Source organism: Trachemys scripta, chromosome 5 (genome assembly GCF_013100865.1).
Source record: "Trachemys scripta elegans isolate TJP31775 chromosome 5, CAS_Tse_1.0, whole genome shotgun sequence".
NCBI lineage: Eukaryota > Metazoa > Chordata > Testudines > Emydidae > Trachemys > Trachemys scripta.
In genome coordinates, this window is record NC_048302.1 from 22776095 (window position 1) to 22795169 (window position 19075).

Consider the following 19075-nt stretch of genomic DNA (forward strand, 5'->3'; position numbering starts at 1 on the left):
TTACTGAGGCTGCAGTGGTGCAGCCAGGCCAGGAAAAGGTAGCAGGTACAAACCCCCTTGCCAATGATGAGCGGCCATTTCAGACTGCAGTTTGCTCCTGAGCAAAGGGGCTAAATGAAGACTGGCAGTGGGTTACTGAGGCAAGGAGGGCTTAGGGGGATTGGGAGTTCCCCCCAACCAGCAGGAGGCGCCGTGGTAGTGAGTGCCTGCCAAGACACATCCAATAAGCTAACCCCCTTCCAGAAGCTGTACTAGACCACAGAGCGGCTGTTCCATGACCTGTCCAAAACTTCTTCTCCTTCGAGACAGCATAAGTGTCACACCCATGAGTGAATCATTGGGTACTGGGAGATGCCGATGGCAGTATTTAGGAGCCACAATAACTCCCATGTGCCATTTCCATCTTTAAACAATAAACTCCTTTCCCCACGCAATTACGCACAGTGATCTAGATTCCAGTTCCCTCCCAAGAGGCTTACAGGGAGAAGGCAGGAGTCAGCCCTAGGCAGTGTTTGAACCCAGGACAGCTCAGGGGATCCCTTCCCTCCACCCCTCTTTCCCTTCTTAGCCACGACCAATTAGCTTGTCAGTAGTCCCCCTGTTCACAGCAGTGGTTGAGCCAACATTGATTTTTTGCAGGATTCCGTTACCTTGCTGAGAACCCCATCATGCCTTCTTAAATGAAGGAGAAACGCTCGCCCCTCTGCATCGTTCCATTCCCCTGCCTGGCCCCTGTCACTCCATCTGCCTACGGGTTTTTCCCTCCCTCTCCCCACACCCCATGAAAATCCCATCAGTGTTTAAGGTCGGCCCACACCACCTCTTTAGAGGGTCAGATCTTCTCTAGCCAAAGGCAATACCCCCAGCCCAGCCTCTGCTGGGATACTGCCTGTCAGCGTCTAGCACTGCTCTGCTAACAACTCTGGACCACGACCCCTAGAACCAGCCTGCCTTTAAATGTTGTGAGAAACAAAATAGCATTTAGAATTCAACCACTAATTTCAAACATTAGGAACAAGCCACTATCTGGGGATTTACGCCCTGGAGATTTTAGTATTTAAAAAAATAGAGGCTGGCAGGGAGGAGTATAAGCACCCTGTACAGTTCTAGACAGTCACAAACACAATAAACTAGGATTTCTATAGAGATTGATTCATGGATGAAGCACAGCTGGTGCTATGAACAAAGAGAGGAAGGGTCAAGTATTTGAATCTCAAACCAGCCATCAATAGAGCACCGTGAGTGACACTCAGTGCCCGCCTAACTCTGCTATCACTGAAGCCAGCAGTAGCTCAACAGGAGAAGAGTTTAGCCAACACGGAGAGCTTTTGAAAGTACCAAGTCTATGTTTTGTGAATGATCTCTCCCTAGTGCCCCAGACTGGTGCTAAAGGCATGACACAGAACATGAACACCCTATGAAGCTCACCCCTTACCTAATACTTTGCTGGGGTTGGTATCCAGTCGCAGAATGGCCATCGCTAGAGGAAGCGTTAACGTTATGTAATGCTTAGAGTCTTGAAACAGGGGGAATTCAGGGAGAATCAGGTAGATTCTCATTGCCTCAACATCTGGTGGGGAGCTGGACAGCTGGGGAATCAAAAAGCTTTCAAAGCTTTTTAAGATCTGGAGGGAAAAAAGCACAAGAGACGTTAACTCAGCATACATCCCTGAAGAATAAAGGGCTGGCTCAGTGCTCACCTAAGAGCACGCTGTGAGCGTCACATGTGCACATCTGGCACATTTGTCTCATCACCAGCTCTTTTGTACTCTGCTACGTAAGTGTCAGTACAGTTAAGGGTCTACAAAAACCCACTAAAGCAAGGAAGTACTTTGTGAAGACTGAAAATCCAGGCTGGCATTCCCATCTGTTCTCTCATCCTGCAGGGTGGACTCTGGGAGTGAAAGGCAGCAGGAGGAAAAAGGTAAAGTGATGGTAATTTAATCCATTGTTTAAGCTTTTGTGCTCTTAAATCTGACACTGATACTAAAAATCCTTATTGCAGACCTGAGTTCCTATTCTTTCTATTCATTTTTGTTACACTTTATTATTATAGTTTTGGGGGTTTAAGTGAGCAATGTCACACTCCCCTCTCCAAAAAACCCTCCTATATTTGGCTCTGTTGAAATACAGTATTTGCTAGGTGGCGAGTAGACAGGTGTGTACAGCAATATCCACTTAAAGTGCATTCATTTTTAACCCACACAAAGACTACAGGATCACTGTACAAAAACCTAGAGGCCGCAGTGTAATGCAACAATGGAGAACTGTCATTCTATTTCGCCTACTGCATCCAAAAACACATTTAAAAGACCATTAAGGTTGCAGAATCAAGCACTTTAGTTAGGAAATGCCCCTCTTCCCCCCCTCGTTGCTATTGCCTCTTCTCTACCCCCTCCCCAGCCTTCTGCTCCTCTCCCTCTGCCCTGCATCTCCTTTCCCCGTTCCTCAACTCTCTGCATTTTGAGTCGGTTTGCAGCATGATCAGTCACTCCCTGGGGATGGTGCATGTGCAGTCTGGCTGGCACGTAGGAGCTGTGAGAACATCTCTTCAGAGAATTTAGCTGCCCAATTCTAACAAGTCTCTATTGAGCACGTGCAAACTGAGATTTTTTTTCAGGGGCTTATAATTTGGGTAGATTTTCACAGGGAGGGCAGATGACTCATCTCTGACACCCGATCAACCCCCTTGCCAAATATCAAGTCCTTGCTTCAAAGCATTGAGCCACTAAAGCTTCTCAATGGAACAGTTGCAAGAATATTTTTTTTTTTAACAGGGCCAAAACAATGTCTTTTTCCCTAAACTCATTCTGAGAAACGGATGAGCAATTCTAGCCGAAACTTTCTCAGAAAAGTCAGCCTGAAGTGGACAGCCAGCCTGGAAAATTTCAGCTTGAGGTTTAAATTTAGAAATGTTACAAGCAGCTGAAAACAAGGTCTTATAACTGGAAGTGTTGGGCACAGGTGCCGGTACCTGTGCTGCCTATAACAAACGGAGTTTCATTATACGGAATCCATTGTAAATGGGATCCACTCTGCGTGCAACAAGGATACTGAGTCATGTTACCCACAACATTACTATACAATTCAACACACTTAGGTGGTCTCTGCTCTGGGGAAACTGAGGACTAAAAAAGCAGGTTAATACTGAGGTGCAAGATGACAAAAATCTAACAGACAAGGCAATTAGCTAAGTTAAGACTGCTTTAAATACTTCAGGCATATTAAGATCTATTATTCCCTTAAATCTAAAAGCAATTTTTAATTAACATGCATCGCAATTAAATTTAGCTCAGAGAAAAAAATCTCTCTTTAAACAGGACATTTATAAAGCCCAGAAAATAGGTAATAATGAAAATTCCAGCAGTGCTTTCACTCTATCATCACTATAATAGCTAGAAGAGTAGTAAACGTCTATGTCCATAAGTGACACAAACGTATTCCGGGAAGCTCCAAAAAGGACCATATCCTACAAGTCTTAGTGAACAAATCCATCCACCATTAACTAATGCTGCACTAGAGAGTATAATTGCCACTACTTTTTAGAAATAAAAGTAAAATGTTCTGGCTTATATTGCCTCTTGCTTACACCAGTGTGAATCAGGAATAGCTGCGCTGAAGTCAATGGAGTCACTGGTGTAAACAAGAGAAAAATTAGGCCCACTATATGTAGCCATATACCTGTATCTAAAGGGGTCTCATTTCCTCCGCAAGCACATACAACTCCATCTCCCTTTAACATGAGTGGGAGAACAGACCTCTAAGAAGTGCAGTTACTCTACAACTCCTGAAAGTCTGACAAAGTTATAGCAAAACGTTAATATTTCTCACCAGAGCAGCTTCAATAGTTATTGAAAAGAAGACTATGGGCCAAATCCTCAGTTGTTGTAAATCAATTTAGGTCCACTGAAGTTGCCACACCAGCTGAAGATCCTACTTTGCATTAATGGCAGAGACCCAATGTGATAGACTGAATTTTGTAAAGCAATGAGTAGCCAAATACAGACGCATGCAAACTAAAATTCTGCATCACAAGATGAACTTGCGCAGTTTAATTTCTATGTGACATTTCATAGCTTCCTAGTAAAAGTTTTGTGAAGTAATAAAGTCCTAGTTACAGCACTCTATTATTCAGTCTTTCCTAAGACATTCACAGAGATCTGAATTTACAGGTGGAGGGGATTAGCAAGCATCTACTCTGCGTATCACACACACACTTAATTGCAAACACTTTTTAAAAACAATGACAGGGCCAGATTGTCACCTGGCAAAAATCAGTGTAGCTCCATTGAGATTACTAAAGCTATGCTGATTTACACTAGTTTAGGATCTAGCCTGTAGCTTTCAATAAAAACTGCCTCACATTTTTAAAATTCACACACACACACACACACACACACACACACACACACACACACACACACACGGGAAAAAACCCCTCTGACAACACTATGAAACAGTTATTTTAAAAATACTTATACAACACCTTTATACCTGGTCTAGCAGGATGGAATGCTGCGAGTTCATTAGCTTCTCAAACAACACTCTGGTGGAATTCAGGTCAATTCCTGGGATTTTGGGGCTGGTTTTAAAATGTTCATCGATTCTAAAACAAAAAACAATCCTCAGACAGATGTGAGTGTAGGAAAGATATAAGATACACAGGCAAAGTGCACCAATGGGGAACGGGTCTATAGACAGAGAGATAACAAGACTTAGAAAACCTGGAATCTTTGGCTAAATACAATAGTGCAAGCTAAACTATTCCTTTTATTGTATTCCCTGTGGGTCCCAATCTGGGAACCAGAGCCCTGCACCGAATCCACTGATGTCAGTGGGAGTGCACACAGGCCAAAGGGTCTGCCCACACAGATCCAGTTGCGGGATTGGGACCTGAGCTTGAAAAATGGCAGTCCTGCTAGATGTGGCAAGAGTCCCTATGATGTTCCCCTGGGAACTCAAGGGTTTTTTGTTTTGTTTTTTTCAGGAGAGGGCGGACAAAGATGTTGACTGTGGTTAGGGCCACACAGTAGAACTTGGAATGGTTTTCAAAGGAGATGAGGCTGGGTTTTTCAAAGTAGCCTAGGCGAGCTAAACCTCCATTTCCTATGGGCTAACTCCCTTCGGCTCCTCTGACAACTTCACTCTAAAATCTTCTAGCCCTCCAACTAATCAAGGACCCAATCTAACTCCCAATACAGTCAAGAAGAGTCTTTCCATGGTCTTCAACTAGTGTTGGATCAAGCCACAAATCCTTTTCTTTTTTGGCCTGATAGACCTCTTTGAATGCAAAAGGCTGCATCTCACTGGGAATTGCCCAAGTTGAAGAGATAGACATCAAGCTTGCAGAGGACAAGCAGTCTAGTGGTTTGACTAGGCCCTGGAGCTTCATGCAATGCACCTAGTAAGTGATCTGCCCCTGCATCTGGAACAGGTTTAATGGTTTGTATCAGATGCCTACAGCACAACTCTATGCAGGTAAAAAAGCCTGTATAACTTGCAGATGGCAGTAAAAAGGCAATTTCCACAACTCCACAGATCCCAAGCATCAGCACCAAGTATTTCCCCAGAGCACTGTGGGAACTAGCCAGCCTTAAGCCTGAACAACGCTAGATGCTCTCAGGAAGGAAAGACACCTATTAAATAAATATATACTAAATTTGTCAGTTTACTGCTGCAGTTTGTGATGGCATGGCTATTATTACCATAACAATGCAGATGACGGGGCTGGAAAGAACTCCCGAGTCCTATGGTGCAGGGAGGCTCTCACTGCAATGTGTGGAAGCAGCACACATGATAATAGTGTGCAAGTCAAGCAGGCATAGTAGGCGAGTAGGCTCTCTCCCCTTTGTCCACGCCCAATGGTGCTTTAACATGACTAAGTTCCAAGGTGGACAGCGCATCAGAAGTGATGCAGTAGGGCCTATTTCTCAAGCATATGAAGATTTTTATATTCTTCATATAAAATTACACATTTAAAATACAGTCACGCCTCACATTATGAAGGCTCTAAGCAATCACACTCCAGGATTGATGTGCCACTTGGTTACAGATCACAGCCGTTTCCATCAGCATTAGTTACTGTTCAGTGTATGATACCGTTAATTGTTTTCCACTTTGGGAGGGGTATCATGTCAGGGTACACCAACCACAACTATCACCTGCACCCAGCTTATCTTCCCCATTCAAATGAGGTTCTAGGGTTAGTAAATAGAAGCATTTAAAGTTTAAAAAATAGAATATTTTAAATAAAAAATGAATTTACACCCAAAGACCCCCAAAATGACTGTTGCCTTCTCAGAGAGCCTGAGCTGAAGGTTTCACACCACTGGAAGATGGGAAGAACAAATGGTGTTTTTCTTTCCTGTCTGAGCTGCTCTTGCCCAGTATAACAAGTCTTCCTTCACCTAATTGCAGGCCATGACTCATCATGTTCCCATAAAAAAAGTCCTCAACCTCATCTTATTCTATTACCTCCCCACAATTTATAGCCACAGTAGTCACAACCCACACCCTTCCCAACCCACCCTGGTCTTTCCACTGAGCTGTGCGTGTTTACTTCCTTTAGCCTCCTCCCATCAGTCAGACTCTCTAATCCTTTACCCATCTTTGTCACCTTCCCTTGAATTATCTCACTTTCTCTAGGTCACTTTGGTAAAAACGAGAAGCTCAAAACTTTCCAAGGATGACATCAGCAAATTGGAATTACATCCTCGTTCTTACAGGGCCACATGCCATTCCACCACAAAAGCACATATTTCCCAATAGCGACATGCTGTGAGCTTGGGCCTAGTCTGCTATCAGCCCCTAACTTCTCTGTGTTATTGCACTGAAAGTGGCAGTCTCACCCAGCCCATACCCACTGTCATTCTCACTTCACTTTACCCCAATATGCCAACTCTCTCCTTTAGAGAATATTGTTTTGATGCCTATTTCCTCAGATAAAAAATAATCATAACTACCCACAGAGTCCCCCCCCAATGTCTTTAAGTCATTTAAGCAATGTTTAATAAAGTAATTCAAGTCTAGCGAGTTTCACTTTGATCCCTCAACAGAAACAGACACACTGACTAATAACACACTCACAAGTCTTTTTCTTAAGCGATTTGTCTTCCTTTACCAGCAAGTCACGAATCTGCCCCTAAACCTCTTGTCTACATCTATCCAGTAATCACTCTCTGTCCCACTTTTGTGTCTGATCACAAGTTCTTTTGTCTCACGGCCCACTGCAGCAGTGAATAAAGTAGGTGACTCCTACTTTATCTCTACAGGATAGCAAGCACAAGAAAGCCATGACTCTTGACCCCATTTGGCTACTTACTTCTTCTCCAGGAAGCTTCCATTCCAACAGGCAGCCGACGACAATATCTGCACAACTTCACTGCTTGGAGGGGGAAGACAAAAGGAAACAGGGGTGCTAGTATGAACAGATGTAATGCTACATGTCTGCATATCTCATTTGCTCTTTTACCAACAAGTCTAGTTGTTTCCCTTCTATCCCTTGTATGCAAAAGTATTATCATAACCACCCCTGTATTATAAGTGGGGAGACTGCAGGGCACAGAGGTTTAGTGACTTCCTCAAGGTCACATGACAAGTTTTTGGCAGAGATGGGCTGGCACTACCTCCCTTCACTTACAATGCTTTCCCTAGGGCACCCACATTGGAGAGGGAAGGGATTTTTAAATCAGACTGTTCAAAATTCCTTGCTTCTTTTTGTGAACTCCACTCTTGTGTTAAAAGATTCTTTCTTTAGACTCCAATGCCCCCATCCCTTCAGTTTGGTCTGAGAAAGCTCTGACACATCTTCCTAGGAAGATCTGACCCGGGATTCCTGATATAAATTATGAACTGGTGCTGGTTTAGACAAAAAGAGAACATCCCGGGTTTCAGAATAAACAGTAACTGAAGTTCAAACATAGTGTGTGTGTGATGCATAGAAATTCTGCTGAGACTTGGGTGATGCATCATTTGAGTTCAGCCCTTAGATTTCTGTACCACTTTCAAAGCAAACTTTGTGCAATAATCGGAGTGGACCATGAGTAGTGAAATGTACCTAAATACGTGTGGTTTTTTTTAAGGGTTGTATATGAACAAACAAAGTTTCCTAAAACCTGAATTCTCACCTACTGGCCTTTCCCTTTGATATGAGCAAGACCCAAGCTAGAAAATGCTGCTAAGTTCTAAAGCACAGATGCCAACAAAACAATTAAAGAAAAGCTTGTAAAACAAAAGTGGCTTGTACAATAACACCTACTTGACCGAATTAGAGTTGTTCCGTTCTAATAGCTTTTGTTTCCAAACGTCTATAGTTTCATCATTTATTAAACAAGTGTAACGTAATTGATTTATGGTCCGGAAATCATCAGCAGGCAAAGAATTCTGTGAGAAGATACAGATCTCAGTATTTAAGGAGAAGACACGTAACACATTTCTTGGGGGTGGATTGATAATAGGGCTGTCACACCATTTACCATCCCAAAGGCATCTCTCAACCACCTCCAAAGGAGAAGATACTCCCAAACAAAACTAAAAAGGGAAAGAGGTAAAAGAAAAAAAATTGATAATTTGATTTCTTACACAGTGCCAAAGCCCATTTCAAAGTCACTACTGACAAGTATAGATTGGGTGGACTAGGGATTAGTCCTGCTTTGAGCAGGGGGGTGGACTAGATGACCTCCTGAGGTCCCTTCCAACCCTGATATTCTAGGAAAAGAATGCTTGACACTTTTAAGGCACCCATCTCTGAGGAAATGAGGGGGAAAAAAGTCACCTAAAGCTTCCCCATCCCCTGCCTATCACCACTGTAGAGCTCTAAATTCAGTGGTCACAAAACTCCATGATGAGCTTATGTTGGCAGACCATCAGCATGCTCACTGTGTGGCCCTATGCTCACAAACCACACAGCAGGGACCCCTGTTATACAACTGACAAATATCCCTCTTTTAGAGTTTGCACTGCTGCTAATCAGACAGGCTAATCCTGCTTCCTTTCAGAACTGATGCTAAGAAGAGACACATCCCCCTCTCACACACACACAGACACCCTCTTGTAGAGAAGAGAAAAAGCATTCTTTGCTTACCTCAGATTTGGAGCAAAGTACAAAAGTCCGGTCTCCTCCACAGAAGATGTGTTTAACAATGTGATATTTAAAGGCATCTATTGAAGAAAGAGATACAATCGTGCTACAGATCGATCAACACAAGTTTCCTACTTCTTTCAACTGGATCTATATTGCCTAAGGCCCTCCGCACCCTCAACTCCAACTGAGGTCAATGGGAGCGAAAGCATTCATCACTTTGTCAGTAGATGCCCAGGGCTTGGCCCTTTAAAATAGAAGGGGGCATAAAGACTCCATTTTCGTATCACAAAAGAAACACCATGATGTGCAAGAGAGACTCGTTACAAACCTCACCTATTTGCAATTAGTCACAATTAAATGCAATTGACCATCCCAACCATGGGGGGGCAGGGGCAGGGGAAGTGGGAGGGGGGCGAGGGAAGGGAGGGTTATATAGGAACTTAGGCCCAGATCCTACAACTTGAGTCAGACAGGTGGCCCCTAGCACCTGCACGGAGCCTACTGCAGGATCAGGGCCTATATTTTTGTATCTTTTGCCACTGAAGGCAATGGTTAAAACTCTCCGATTTGAATGGTGCAGAATCAGCGAGTGACACAACGTATGCATTCCAAAGTGTTTGGCCCTGTTCGCTAGAACTGTCTAATCCTGACAAGAATGATACTGGTATTTAAAACTAGTTATCTTGGCCAAAGTTGTGACTACTATCTCAAATCTCGTTATAGCTGTGAATATTCCTACTGTCATGTTGATTTTCACATTTATGAGAATTTCCTATTTATCAAGTGAAGAGCACTCTTTAAACAGTGAGACCTGAAATGTAGGGTTTGGTTCATTTTTTAAAATCCTTTAAAATGTTTAATATTTTTTTCTGCTTTCTTGTTAATATTTACAAAAACTGACTATACAAGGCAAACCAGTTAAAACTGACTATACACAAAGTGCTGTTTAATGGACAGAGTAATTAAGCTTTAAAACACAGGAAAAAATATAATTGTGTTAACTTCTTTTTTAGTTTTTGTAATCCTACATGTTACTTGCAGCTTTAGTGGGTGGTTTTCAGAAAGAAATTTGATTTTCAAGTTGATGGCCTCTGTTTAAATAAAATCCTGATACAAAAAGCTGAAAACCAAAAATATTAATTGGGATAAAGAAAATCTGGTATTACTTTAATGCTACCAATGAGGGGAATATAAACTCTCATTGTAAGTATCCTGAGATGGCACAGGGCAGGGTCCATTTTAGTTAGGAACAGTTTTTATACCTTGGCTTTTAGAAATCAAATCTGAAATTACAGCCAGCTGCTCCCGTACTTAGATTCAAATGTTATGAGCTGACTTCAAAGTTCATTTGTGACCACTTGGATGTCATCACCCCTTTCAGATGAACAGGAGATTAGTTCCAACAGAGGAGCACGCTTGGCCAAATTTATGAACTCAGGGCCTGACCCAAAGGCCATTGAAATCAACGGGAACCTTTCCACTGACTTCGGTGAGTTTTGGATCAGGCTTTACAATGATAAAGATCAATCCCCACCCCATGTTTTACCAACTAACATTACACCTACTTTTGAATTTTAAAATAAAAGCTGTCAATTACTTTGTAATATTGTTATAGAGAAAGCCAATATGCCGTCTATGGAGAGAAAAGTCCCCATTCCCTAATTACGATGGAATGGTTTCCCAGCAGTCAGCCACTGAACAACTCATCAATGTTTCAGACTGGACCAGTGGCGCAGAGTGGCCCAGTCGAAAGCTCAGCACTGCCATGCAGAAGATGAGAAAGGCACAAATTAATTCCCAGGGTCCTCCCAGTTACGTGCTTTTTTTGTTTGCAGTTTCACTCTAAGGCTAAGTCTATTTAAAGTGCAAAATGTACCTTTTTTGCGCTAAAACTGTGGGAGCAGTTAATGACTTTTTGCACCAAAACAGGAGCATTCAGCCATGCTAAAGTGCGACAGAATTCGCTCTGTTAACGTGAGGAATGTGGATACCGAAGACAGCTGGGACACAACTGGAGCCCTACGCACAGCACGGTGTGAAAACACCTTCACGAGAGGCATACAGCTCTTACCGCTGTTCTTTTTGCGCTGTTGTGAAAGTGAAGACACGTTCTACCAGTGTAAACACCTTTTGGCCTCCGGGAGATATCCCACAGGTCCAAAAGTGACCATTCTGGCCAGCATCTCCGCTGCTCTGACGCCAGGTAAACGGACTCTGCCCCTCCCCTGTAAGCCCCGGGAAGTTTGAAACTCCCTTTCCCTTTGCTTGTAGACGTGGCAGGGAAAGCAGCCGGGGGGGTGTGTGGGGGGGGAAAGAATGCCACGAAAGAAACAAGGAAATAATGGGGCTGCTGGGACATGAAGCAGTAGGGTGACCAGATGTCCCGATTTTATAGGGACAGTCCTGATATTTGGGGCTTAGTGTTATATAGGTGCCTATTACCCTCCACCCCCTGTCTCGATTTTTCATACTTGCTGTCTGGTCACCCTATGAAGCAGTGCAGCACAGGACACTGAGCAGGGACCCAAAATGCCTTCCGCTCACCCCTCCTCCCCCAGACCTATTGAGAGACCTGAAATGTGGGATAGCTGCCCTACAGCGCTGCTCTCATCTGCGATGGAAGTGCTGCTAGTGTAAACACTCTCTGATGCCTGAGGAATTAAGTGAGTACACAAACCAGCGCTTTACTTTCACTGATTCCCTATCACTGGTGAAACTTACAGCGCAAAAACTCTGCAAGTGTAGACATACCCTTAGTCAAATGCAAAATGTCTTTAGCTCATTTTATCCTGTGCTTGTCTCTTTGCTATGCTACTCCGTATCACACACACAAACAGAACACTTACCCGCTCTACCTGAGAGCTGCCCATTGTGAGCCACCCAGTGACCTTTCACTGGAGATGGGCATTTAACGTTGCATATGTGTCCAGTTCCCAGCTGGCCTTTTGTTCCGCAGCCGAATGCATAGATCAGTCCTGAAGAAGGCACAAGGGCTAGAGTGTGCTGTCTGCAATGAAGACAGTTACAATGTTTGTGCCAAGTTTAAATAATATTTTTTTCAAAAGCAGACTAAAAACTAGCCATGAAAACTATGGGCCAGCACCTCAGCTGGAGTAAATCAGCACAGCTCCATTTACATCAATAGCAGATTGCTGATTTGCACCAAAACAGGAGCATTCAGCCATGGTAAAGTGCGACAGAATTCCCTAAGCTAATGTGAGAAATGTGGATACCTAAAGACAGGTGGGACACAACTGGAGCCCTATGCACAGCACAGTGTGAAAACACACTCAACCTTTCTCCTAAACACACCTGGGTTCATCCCTCAAATGTAATGAGTTTGCTAGTGTTGGCCTCGTCATTTGCAAAGGTCTGTCCACATCACAAGGCTACTACAGAATGCAGCATTACTAACTTACTCTCTTGCTGTGAGCGAGGCTGGAAATAATTAGGTGAGGAAACTGCAGCTATAGTCTCAGACTTTAAGACTTAGATGGGACCATCGTGATCGTCTAGTCTGACCTGCACATTGCAGGCCAACCAACTTCACCAACCCACTCCTCAATAGGGCCGTAACTTCTGGCTGAGTTACTGAAGTCCTCCAATCTTGATTTAAAGACTTCAAGTTACAGAGAATCCACCATGTACTCTGGTTCAAACCAGCAAGTGACCTGTGTCGTTCCCCCTGCAGCGGAAGGTGAAAAACCACAAGGTCTTTGCCAATCTGACCTGCCAAAAATTCCTTCCTGACCCCAAATATGGCGATCAGTTAGATCCTGAGCATGTGGGCAAGACCCACCAGCCAGACACCTGGGAAAGAATTCTCTGTAGTAACTCAGAGCCCTCCCCTTCTAGTGTCCCACCTCTGGCCGTTGGCGGATGGGTCATATGCCATTGTAGGCGATCGCATTTCACCATCCCTTCCATAAACTCATCAAGCTCAGTCTTAAAGCCAGTTAGGTTTTTTGCCTCCACTGCTCCCCTTGGAAGGCTGTTCCAGACCTTCACTCTTCTGATGACTAGAAACCTTCATCTAAAGTCAAGCCTAAACATATTGATGGCCAGTTTATATCCATTTGTTCTTTTGCCAATATTGGCCCTTAAATAACTCCTCTATCTTCCTGGTGTTTACCCCCCTGATGTTTTTATAGATTGCAATCATACCTCCCCTCAGCCTCAGTTTTTTAGGCTAAATAAGCCAACCTCCTTACATCTCCTCTTATAAGATAGGTTCGCTGTTCTTTTGATCATCCTAGTAGCCCTTCTCTGCACCTGTTCCAGTTTGAATTCCTCTTTCTTAAACATGGAAGACCAGAGTTCCACACAGTATTCCAGATGAGGTCTTACTAGTGCCTCATATAATAGTAATAACACTTTAGGATCCAGTTGGGCTGTTTTTGTATAAGGGGAACTTACACAGCACCAGGCCATAGCATTATTAATAGCCCAAATCAGAACCAATCCCATTTACAGAGAATATTAAAATTCAGACATACAAGAGGCTATAACCTAGTGACCTGTAAATGTGATCTAAAAGGCAGAGAGGTATCTAACCCTTCCATGTGCACCTGAAAAAATACAAGGGTAGTCATCTGGGCTGTCCTCCACAAGATGGGAGTCGTCCATTCCACACAGTCACTCACCTGCCACAAGCGATCTGGGACACTTCGCTGCCCATTAGCTCCAGAACCCTCCGGGGGTTAACCTCATCATTCATGGAATCGTGGCCAAGCTGCCCACAGGAACCAGCACCAAACGTGAACACACCTCCATTCTGTTGGCAAATCAGACAGCCCATGCACCATTTAGTGAGCCATTTCCTGGTAGCAGATCTCTCCGTCTTGTTTCCCAACCATTCCCCAGCTTAAAGAGAGACTGTGCTAGGTATGGAGGTATATGAAAAGGCAACTTTCACAATGCCTGACAGTGCAATGTCCAGGGAAGCATTTATAAAAACTAAAATGGTCAACTCAACTGCTGGTACTCTCTCTAGGTACTTCTATGCCACACACGCTGGTCCTTCACCATCTGTTAACAATCCCAGCTGCTTTCAGATGGTCATATAGAACAAATGACTAAGACAGCTTCCCCCACTCCTGGATCAGCATCTTTGGTGCCCCATAACTTTGGAGTCCACTCCCTATCCTGGCTGGTGGACAGCAGCTCCACTTTAACTTTCAGGGCAGGAGGCAAAGTCCACCTGTTTGGGTGGACCTTTGAGGAGACTGGAGGCGGAAGGCTGTGGTATTTGCTGATGAGCTGCTGGTTTTTTGTGGGCTCTGCCACTGTTTTGCTAAGGTTTGGATTTTATTGTTATGCACTGTGTTTTTGATATCTTGCCAAGGTACAGTGGGTGAGTGTGAATATAACAAATAATTCAATCCAAATCCAAACCAACAAATGTTAATGTCTCCACTACAGAAGAGTAGAGGGAGGGTGGTTTGGTGATTAATCTTAGAGTAAAGTAAAACAAGATATCGTACTTAAACACAATCATGCTGGGGCCAGGAGAGAGAAGAGAGGTGCTAAAAGCCACATGGTTCTTTCCTGATATCACCCAGAAAGCTAAACGAAGCAAACCCAGTAAGTAAGAAGCTAGTAAGGAATTCCTGGATTGATTGGTGCCTTTACCTTTGTCAGAACTGCTGTATGTTCTTCTCCACAGCTGATATAGACGACCTTCTGAGTCCGTAAGAGCTTCACATGGCAAGGGGACTCTCGGTCTGCATTGGAGACAATGGGAGCAAAAGAGGCAATTCATCGATAAGGTGCTGAAGTACTTGAAAAATCCTAGCAGCCTGATTTTCAGAGGCGATGAGCACCCACAACTCTGACATCAGCAGGAGCTGCAGGTGCTTAGCAACTCTGAAAAAAATCAGACTCTTAAGTGTTTAAATAGCATTTTCCATCTCCAAAGTTTAAGAGCCCTAACTGGGGCCACATGGGGGATCCAGCCATAGTAAGCAGGTGAGCAGCTAGGTAATGTATTGCCAGAAGACCATGTGCGACAGAGTTAAGTTCTGCAGACCTGGGACATTCTCAAGGATAACACTGCAGGGGACACAAGAGAAACTTGCAAAGTCACACTCAAGGATACTTTTGTGTTCAAACTGGCAGAGGTAGAGAGTTAGGGAGTTAGAGAGTATTTCAGCCCAACTCTAGCTGGAGAAGAAGAGGTTCCTTTGAGATCTGTCATCTGAAAACATACTGGACAAAGATGACCCCGGGGGAGCCACAAAGAAATGACTCACGTGGAGAGAATATCCTACAAGGGTGAAAGGATAAAACGAAAGGTATCTACTGGGATGACCAGAGTACCTGAAACCAGTTCAAATGTGATCAATGGAATTTTTTTAGGACTGCATTTTCATGTGTAACAATTTCCCATCTACCAATACATTGTTGCTTGTTTTATTCAATAGTGGCCCTGGTTTTAATCTTTGTTCATTCAAGATGGTTACCAGAAGTCTAAATACTAAGAGGGTAAACTAGAGTGCCTGGCTTTAAATGAGGATATTGACACGATTGGCATCCCAGAAATTTGGTGGAATGAGGATAATCAATAGGTAAGGCTAAGATTTAGTCACGGGTATTTTTAGTAAAAGTCATGAACAGGTCATGGGCAATACACGAAAATTCATGGCCCGTGACCTGTCCATGACTTTTACTAAAAATACCCCTGACTAAATCTTAAGGGGGTCGCTGCTGGGGAGCGGGCATCTGGAGGGGCTGCTGTTGGGGAGGAAGCTGGGGGGGGCCTCTGCTGGGAGTGGGGTCACCCTGGGAGGCTGCTGCTGGGGGAGGCTGGGGCCAGCTGCGGCACCCGTTGCTGAGGGCTGCCGGCAGCGGCTGCACCGGCCATCTGGGCACCTCTGCTGGGGGCCACCCTGGGGAGTGGCTACTCCAGCTGCCTAGGAACCGCCGCTAGCAGTGGCTTCACAAGTCACCCAGAGACCGCTGCTCAGGTGGTCCCCGGGCTCAGCCGCACCGGCTGCTGCTCGTGCAGTCCCTGGGGCTGGCTAGCTGCCCAGGGCCACCTGAGCAGCGGCCGGTGCGGCTGGCCCCGGGCCACTCCAGCAACTGCCGGTGTGGTTGTCCCTGAGGCCACCTGAGCAGCTGGCCCCAGAGCCAGCTGCTTGGGTGGCCTTGGGGTCAGACACACTGGCCCCCGCTGAAGTCACGGAGGACGCGGAAAGTCAGGGTATCCGTGACTTCCGCGACCTCTGGGACAAACACGGAGCCCTATCAATAGGACACGGTAATACCAGGGTACAAAATATATAGGAATGACAGAGTAGGTAGCACTGATGGGGGAGTGGAACTACATGTGAAAGAAAGCAGAGAGTCAAATAAAGTAAAAATCTTAAATGAATCAAACCGTACCACAGAATTTCTATGGATAGAAATTCCATGCTTGAACAATAAGAGCATAGCAGTAGGAATATACTACCGACCACCTGACCAGGATGGTGACAGTGACTGCGAAATGCTGAGGTTGATTAGAGAGGCTGCAAAGGCAGAAAATGTAATAAAATGGGGTATTTCAATCTCCCCATATTAACTGGGAACATGTCACCTCAGGAAGAGATGCAGAGATAGAATTTGTAGACACCACAAATGACTGCTTCTTGGAGCGGCTTCTCCTGGAACCCATAAAGGGAGAGGCAATTCTTGATTTAGTCTTGATTTAATGGAGCACAAGAGCTGGTCCAAGAGGTGAATATAGCTGAACCGCTTGGTAATAGCAACCATAATATAATAATTTTAACATCCTTGCAGGGAGAAAAATACCGAAGTAACTCCTACCACAGTAGCTTTTAGCTTCAAAAAGGGAAACTACACAAAAATGAAGAAGCTACTTAAACGGAAATTAAAAGGAACAGTCGGTCAAAAGGATGAAATGCCTGAAAACTGCACGGACACTATGTAAAAACATCATGAGGTACAAATTAAATGTATACCCCAAATAAATAAAAACAGCACGAGAACCAAAAAAATGCCACCATGGCTAAACAGTCGAGTAAAAGAAGAGGTTAGAGGTAAAAAGGCATTCTTTAAAAATTGGAAGTCAAGTCCTAGTGAGGAAAATAGAAAGGAGCACAAACTCCGGCAAGTCAAGGCAGGCCAAGAAAGAATTTGCTGAGCTAAGGATACAAAAGCTAACAGCAAAAAAAAATTCAAGTACATCAGAAGCAGGAAGTCCACCAGTCAGTAGGGTCACAGGACAATCAAGATGTTAAAGGAGCACTCAAGGAAGACAAGGCTGTTGCAGACAAGTTAAACGATTTCTTTGTAAAAGTCTTCACTGCTGAAGATATGGGAGAGAACCCCACATCTGAGCCATTCCTTTTAAGTGACAAATCACAGATTGAGGTGTCAGTACAGGAGGTTTTAGAACAAATTGATACATTAAACCAGTGGTCTCCAAAGTGGGGTGCGCAAGAGGATCCTTGGGGGTGCCGCGGCAGGAGGAGTGCTTTTTTTTTTTTTTTTTGCTTCGGCAGTTTGGGCGGGAGTCCGAGCACCTTTTTTTTTGCTTGGCAAAAATGGTAGAGCCGGCGCGGCAGGGGGTCCGTGCTCAAAAATTTTTTACTGATAGGGGTGCACGATCAAAAAAGTTTGGAGACCACTGCATTAAACAGTAATAAGTCACCAAGACCAGATGGCATTCACCCAAGAGTTCTAAAGGAACTCAGATATGAAATTGCAGGACTCCTACTTGTGGTATGTAACCTATCGCTTAAATCAGCCTCTGTACCAGGTGACTGCAGGTAGCTATTATAATGCCTAATTTTTAAAAAAGGTCCAGAGGCAAGCCTGGCAAATACAGGCCGGTAAACCTAATTTCAGTACCAGGGAAATTGGTTGAAATTATGGTAAAGAACAGAATTATCAGACACATAGATAAACACAGTATGTTGGAGAAGAGTCAACACAGCTTTTGTAAAGGGAAATCATGCGTCACCAATCTATTAGAATTCTTTGAGACTGCCAACAAGCACGTGGACAAGGGTGATCCAGTGCATATAATATATTTGGACTTTCAGAAAGTCTTGACAAGGGCCCTCACAAAAGGCCCTTAAGCAAAGTAAGCAGTCATGGGATGAGAGGGAAGGTCCTCTCATGGATCAAGTAACTGGTTAAAAGATAAGAAACAAAGCGTAGGAATAAATGGTCAGTTTTCCCAATTGAGAGAGGTAAATAGTTGAGTCCCCCCAAGGAGCAATTTGCAGATAATATAAAATTACTCAATGTAGTTAAATACAAAACACACTGAAAAGAGTTACAAAGTGACCTCACTAAACTGCATGACAAAATGGCAAATTAAATTCAAAATCGATAAGTGCACAGTAATGCACATTGGAAAAAATAATCCCAACTACACATACAAAATGATGGGGTCTAAATTAGCTGATACCACACAAGGAAGAGATCTTGGAGTCATTGTGGATAGCTCTCTGAAATCATCTGCTCAATATGCAGCAGCAGTCAAAAAAGCTAACAGAAGGTTAGGAACCATTAGAAAAGATATGCATAATAAAGTACAAAATATTATAATGCCACTATATGAATCTACATGATGCCCACACCTTGAATACTGCATGCAGTTCTGGTCACCTCATCTCAAAACAGGTATTTTAGAATTGGAAAGGGTCTAGAGAAGGGCAACAACAATGAATAACGGTATGGAACAGCTTCCACATGAAGAGAGATGAAAAAGACTTGGATTGTTCAGCTTAGAAAAGAGATGATTAAGGTGGTATATGATAGAGGTCTATAAAATCATAGATGGTATGAAGAAAGTAAGTGATAGTTATCCCTTTACACCACACAAGAACTAGGGGTCAGTTGATGAAATTAACAGGCAGCAGGTTTAAAACAAAGAAAAGGAAGAAGTACTTCACACAACGCACAGTTAACCTGTGGAATGCATTGCCAGGGGATGTTGTGAAGGCCAAAAGTATAACTGGGTTCAAAAAATAATTAGGTAAG

General features: G+C 43.8%; 1 protein-coding gene across 4 annotated transcripts in view; it reads right to left on the reverse strand.

Moving 5' to 3' along the window:
- The window catches only part of HERC3 (HECT and RLD domain containing E3 ubiquitin protein ligase 3), a 143091-nt gene that overhangs the window by 75584 nt on the left and 48432 nt on the right, over nucleotides 1–19075 (reverse strand). For 2 of the 4 annotated variants that reach the window (XM_034772328.1, XM_034772323.1), the window contains exons 6-13: nucleotides 14714–14805; nucleotides 13726–13856; nucleotides 11929–12089; nucleotides 9083–9159; nucleotides 8258–8382; nucleotides 7322–7381; nucleotides 4495–4606; nucleotides 1436–1625 (exon numbers count right to left, since the gene is read on the reverse strand). In XM_034772328.1, the coding sequence (XP_034628219.1) occupies nucleotides 1436–1625; nucleotides 4495–4606; nucleotides 7322–7381; nucleotides 8258–8382; nucleotides 9083–9159; nucleotides 11929–12089; nucleotides 13726–13856; nucleotides 14714–14805 (948 nt within the window). Of the gene's footprint in view, nucleotides 1–1435; nucleotides 1626–4494; nucleotides 4607–7321; nucleotides 7385–8257; nucleotides 8383–9082; nucleotides 9160–11928; nucleotides 12090–13725; nucleotides 13857–14713; nucleotides 14806–19075 lie in introns of all 4 variants that reach the window. The other 2 variants (XM_034772324.1, XM_034772322.1) reach the window with 1 other exon arrangement.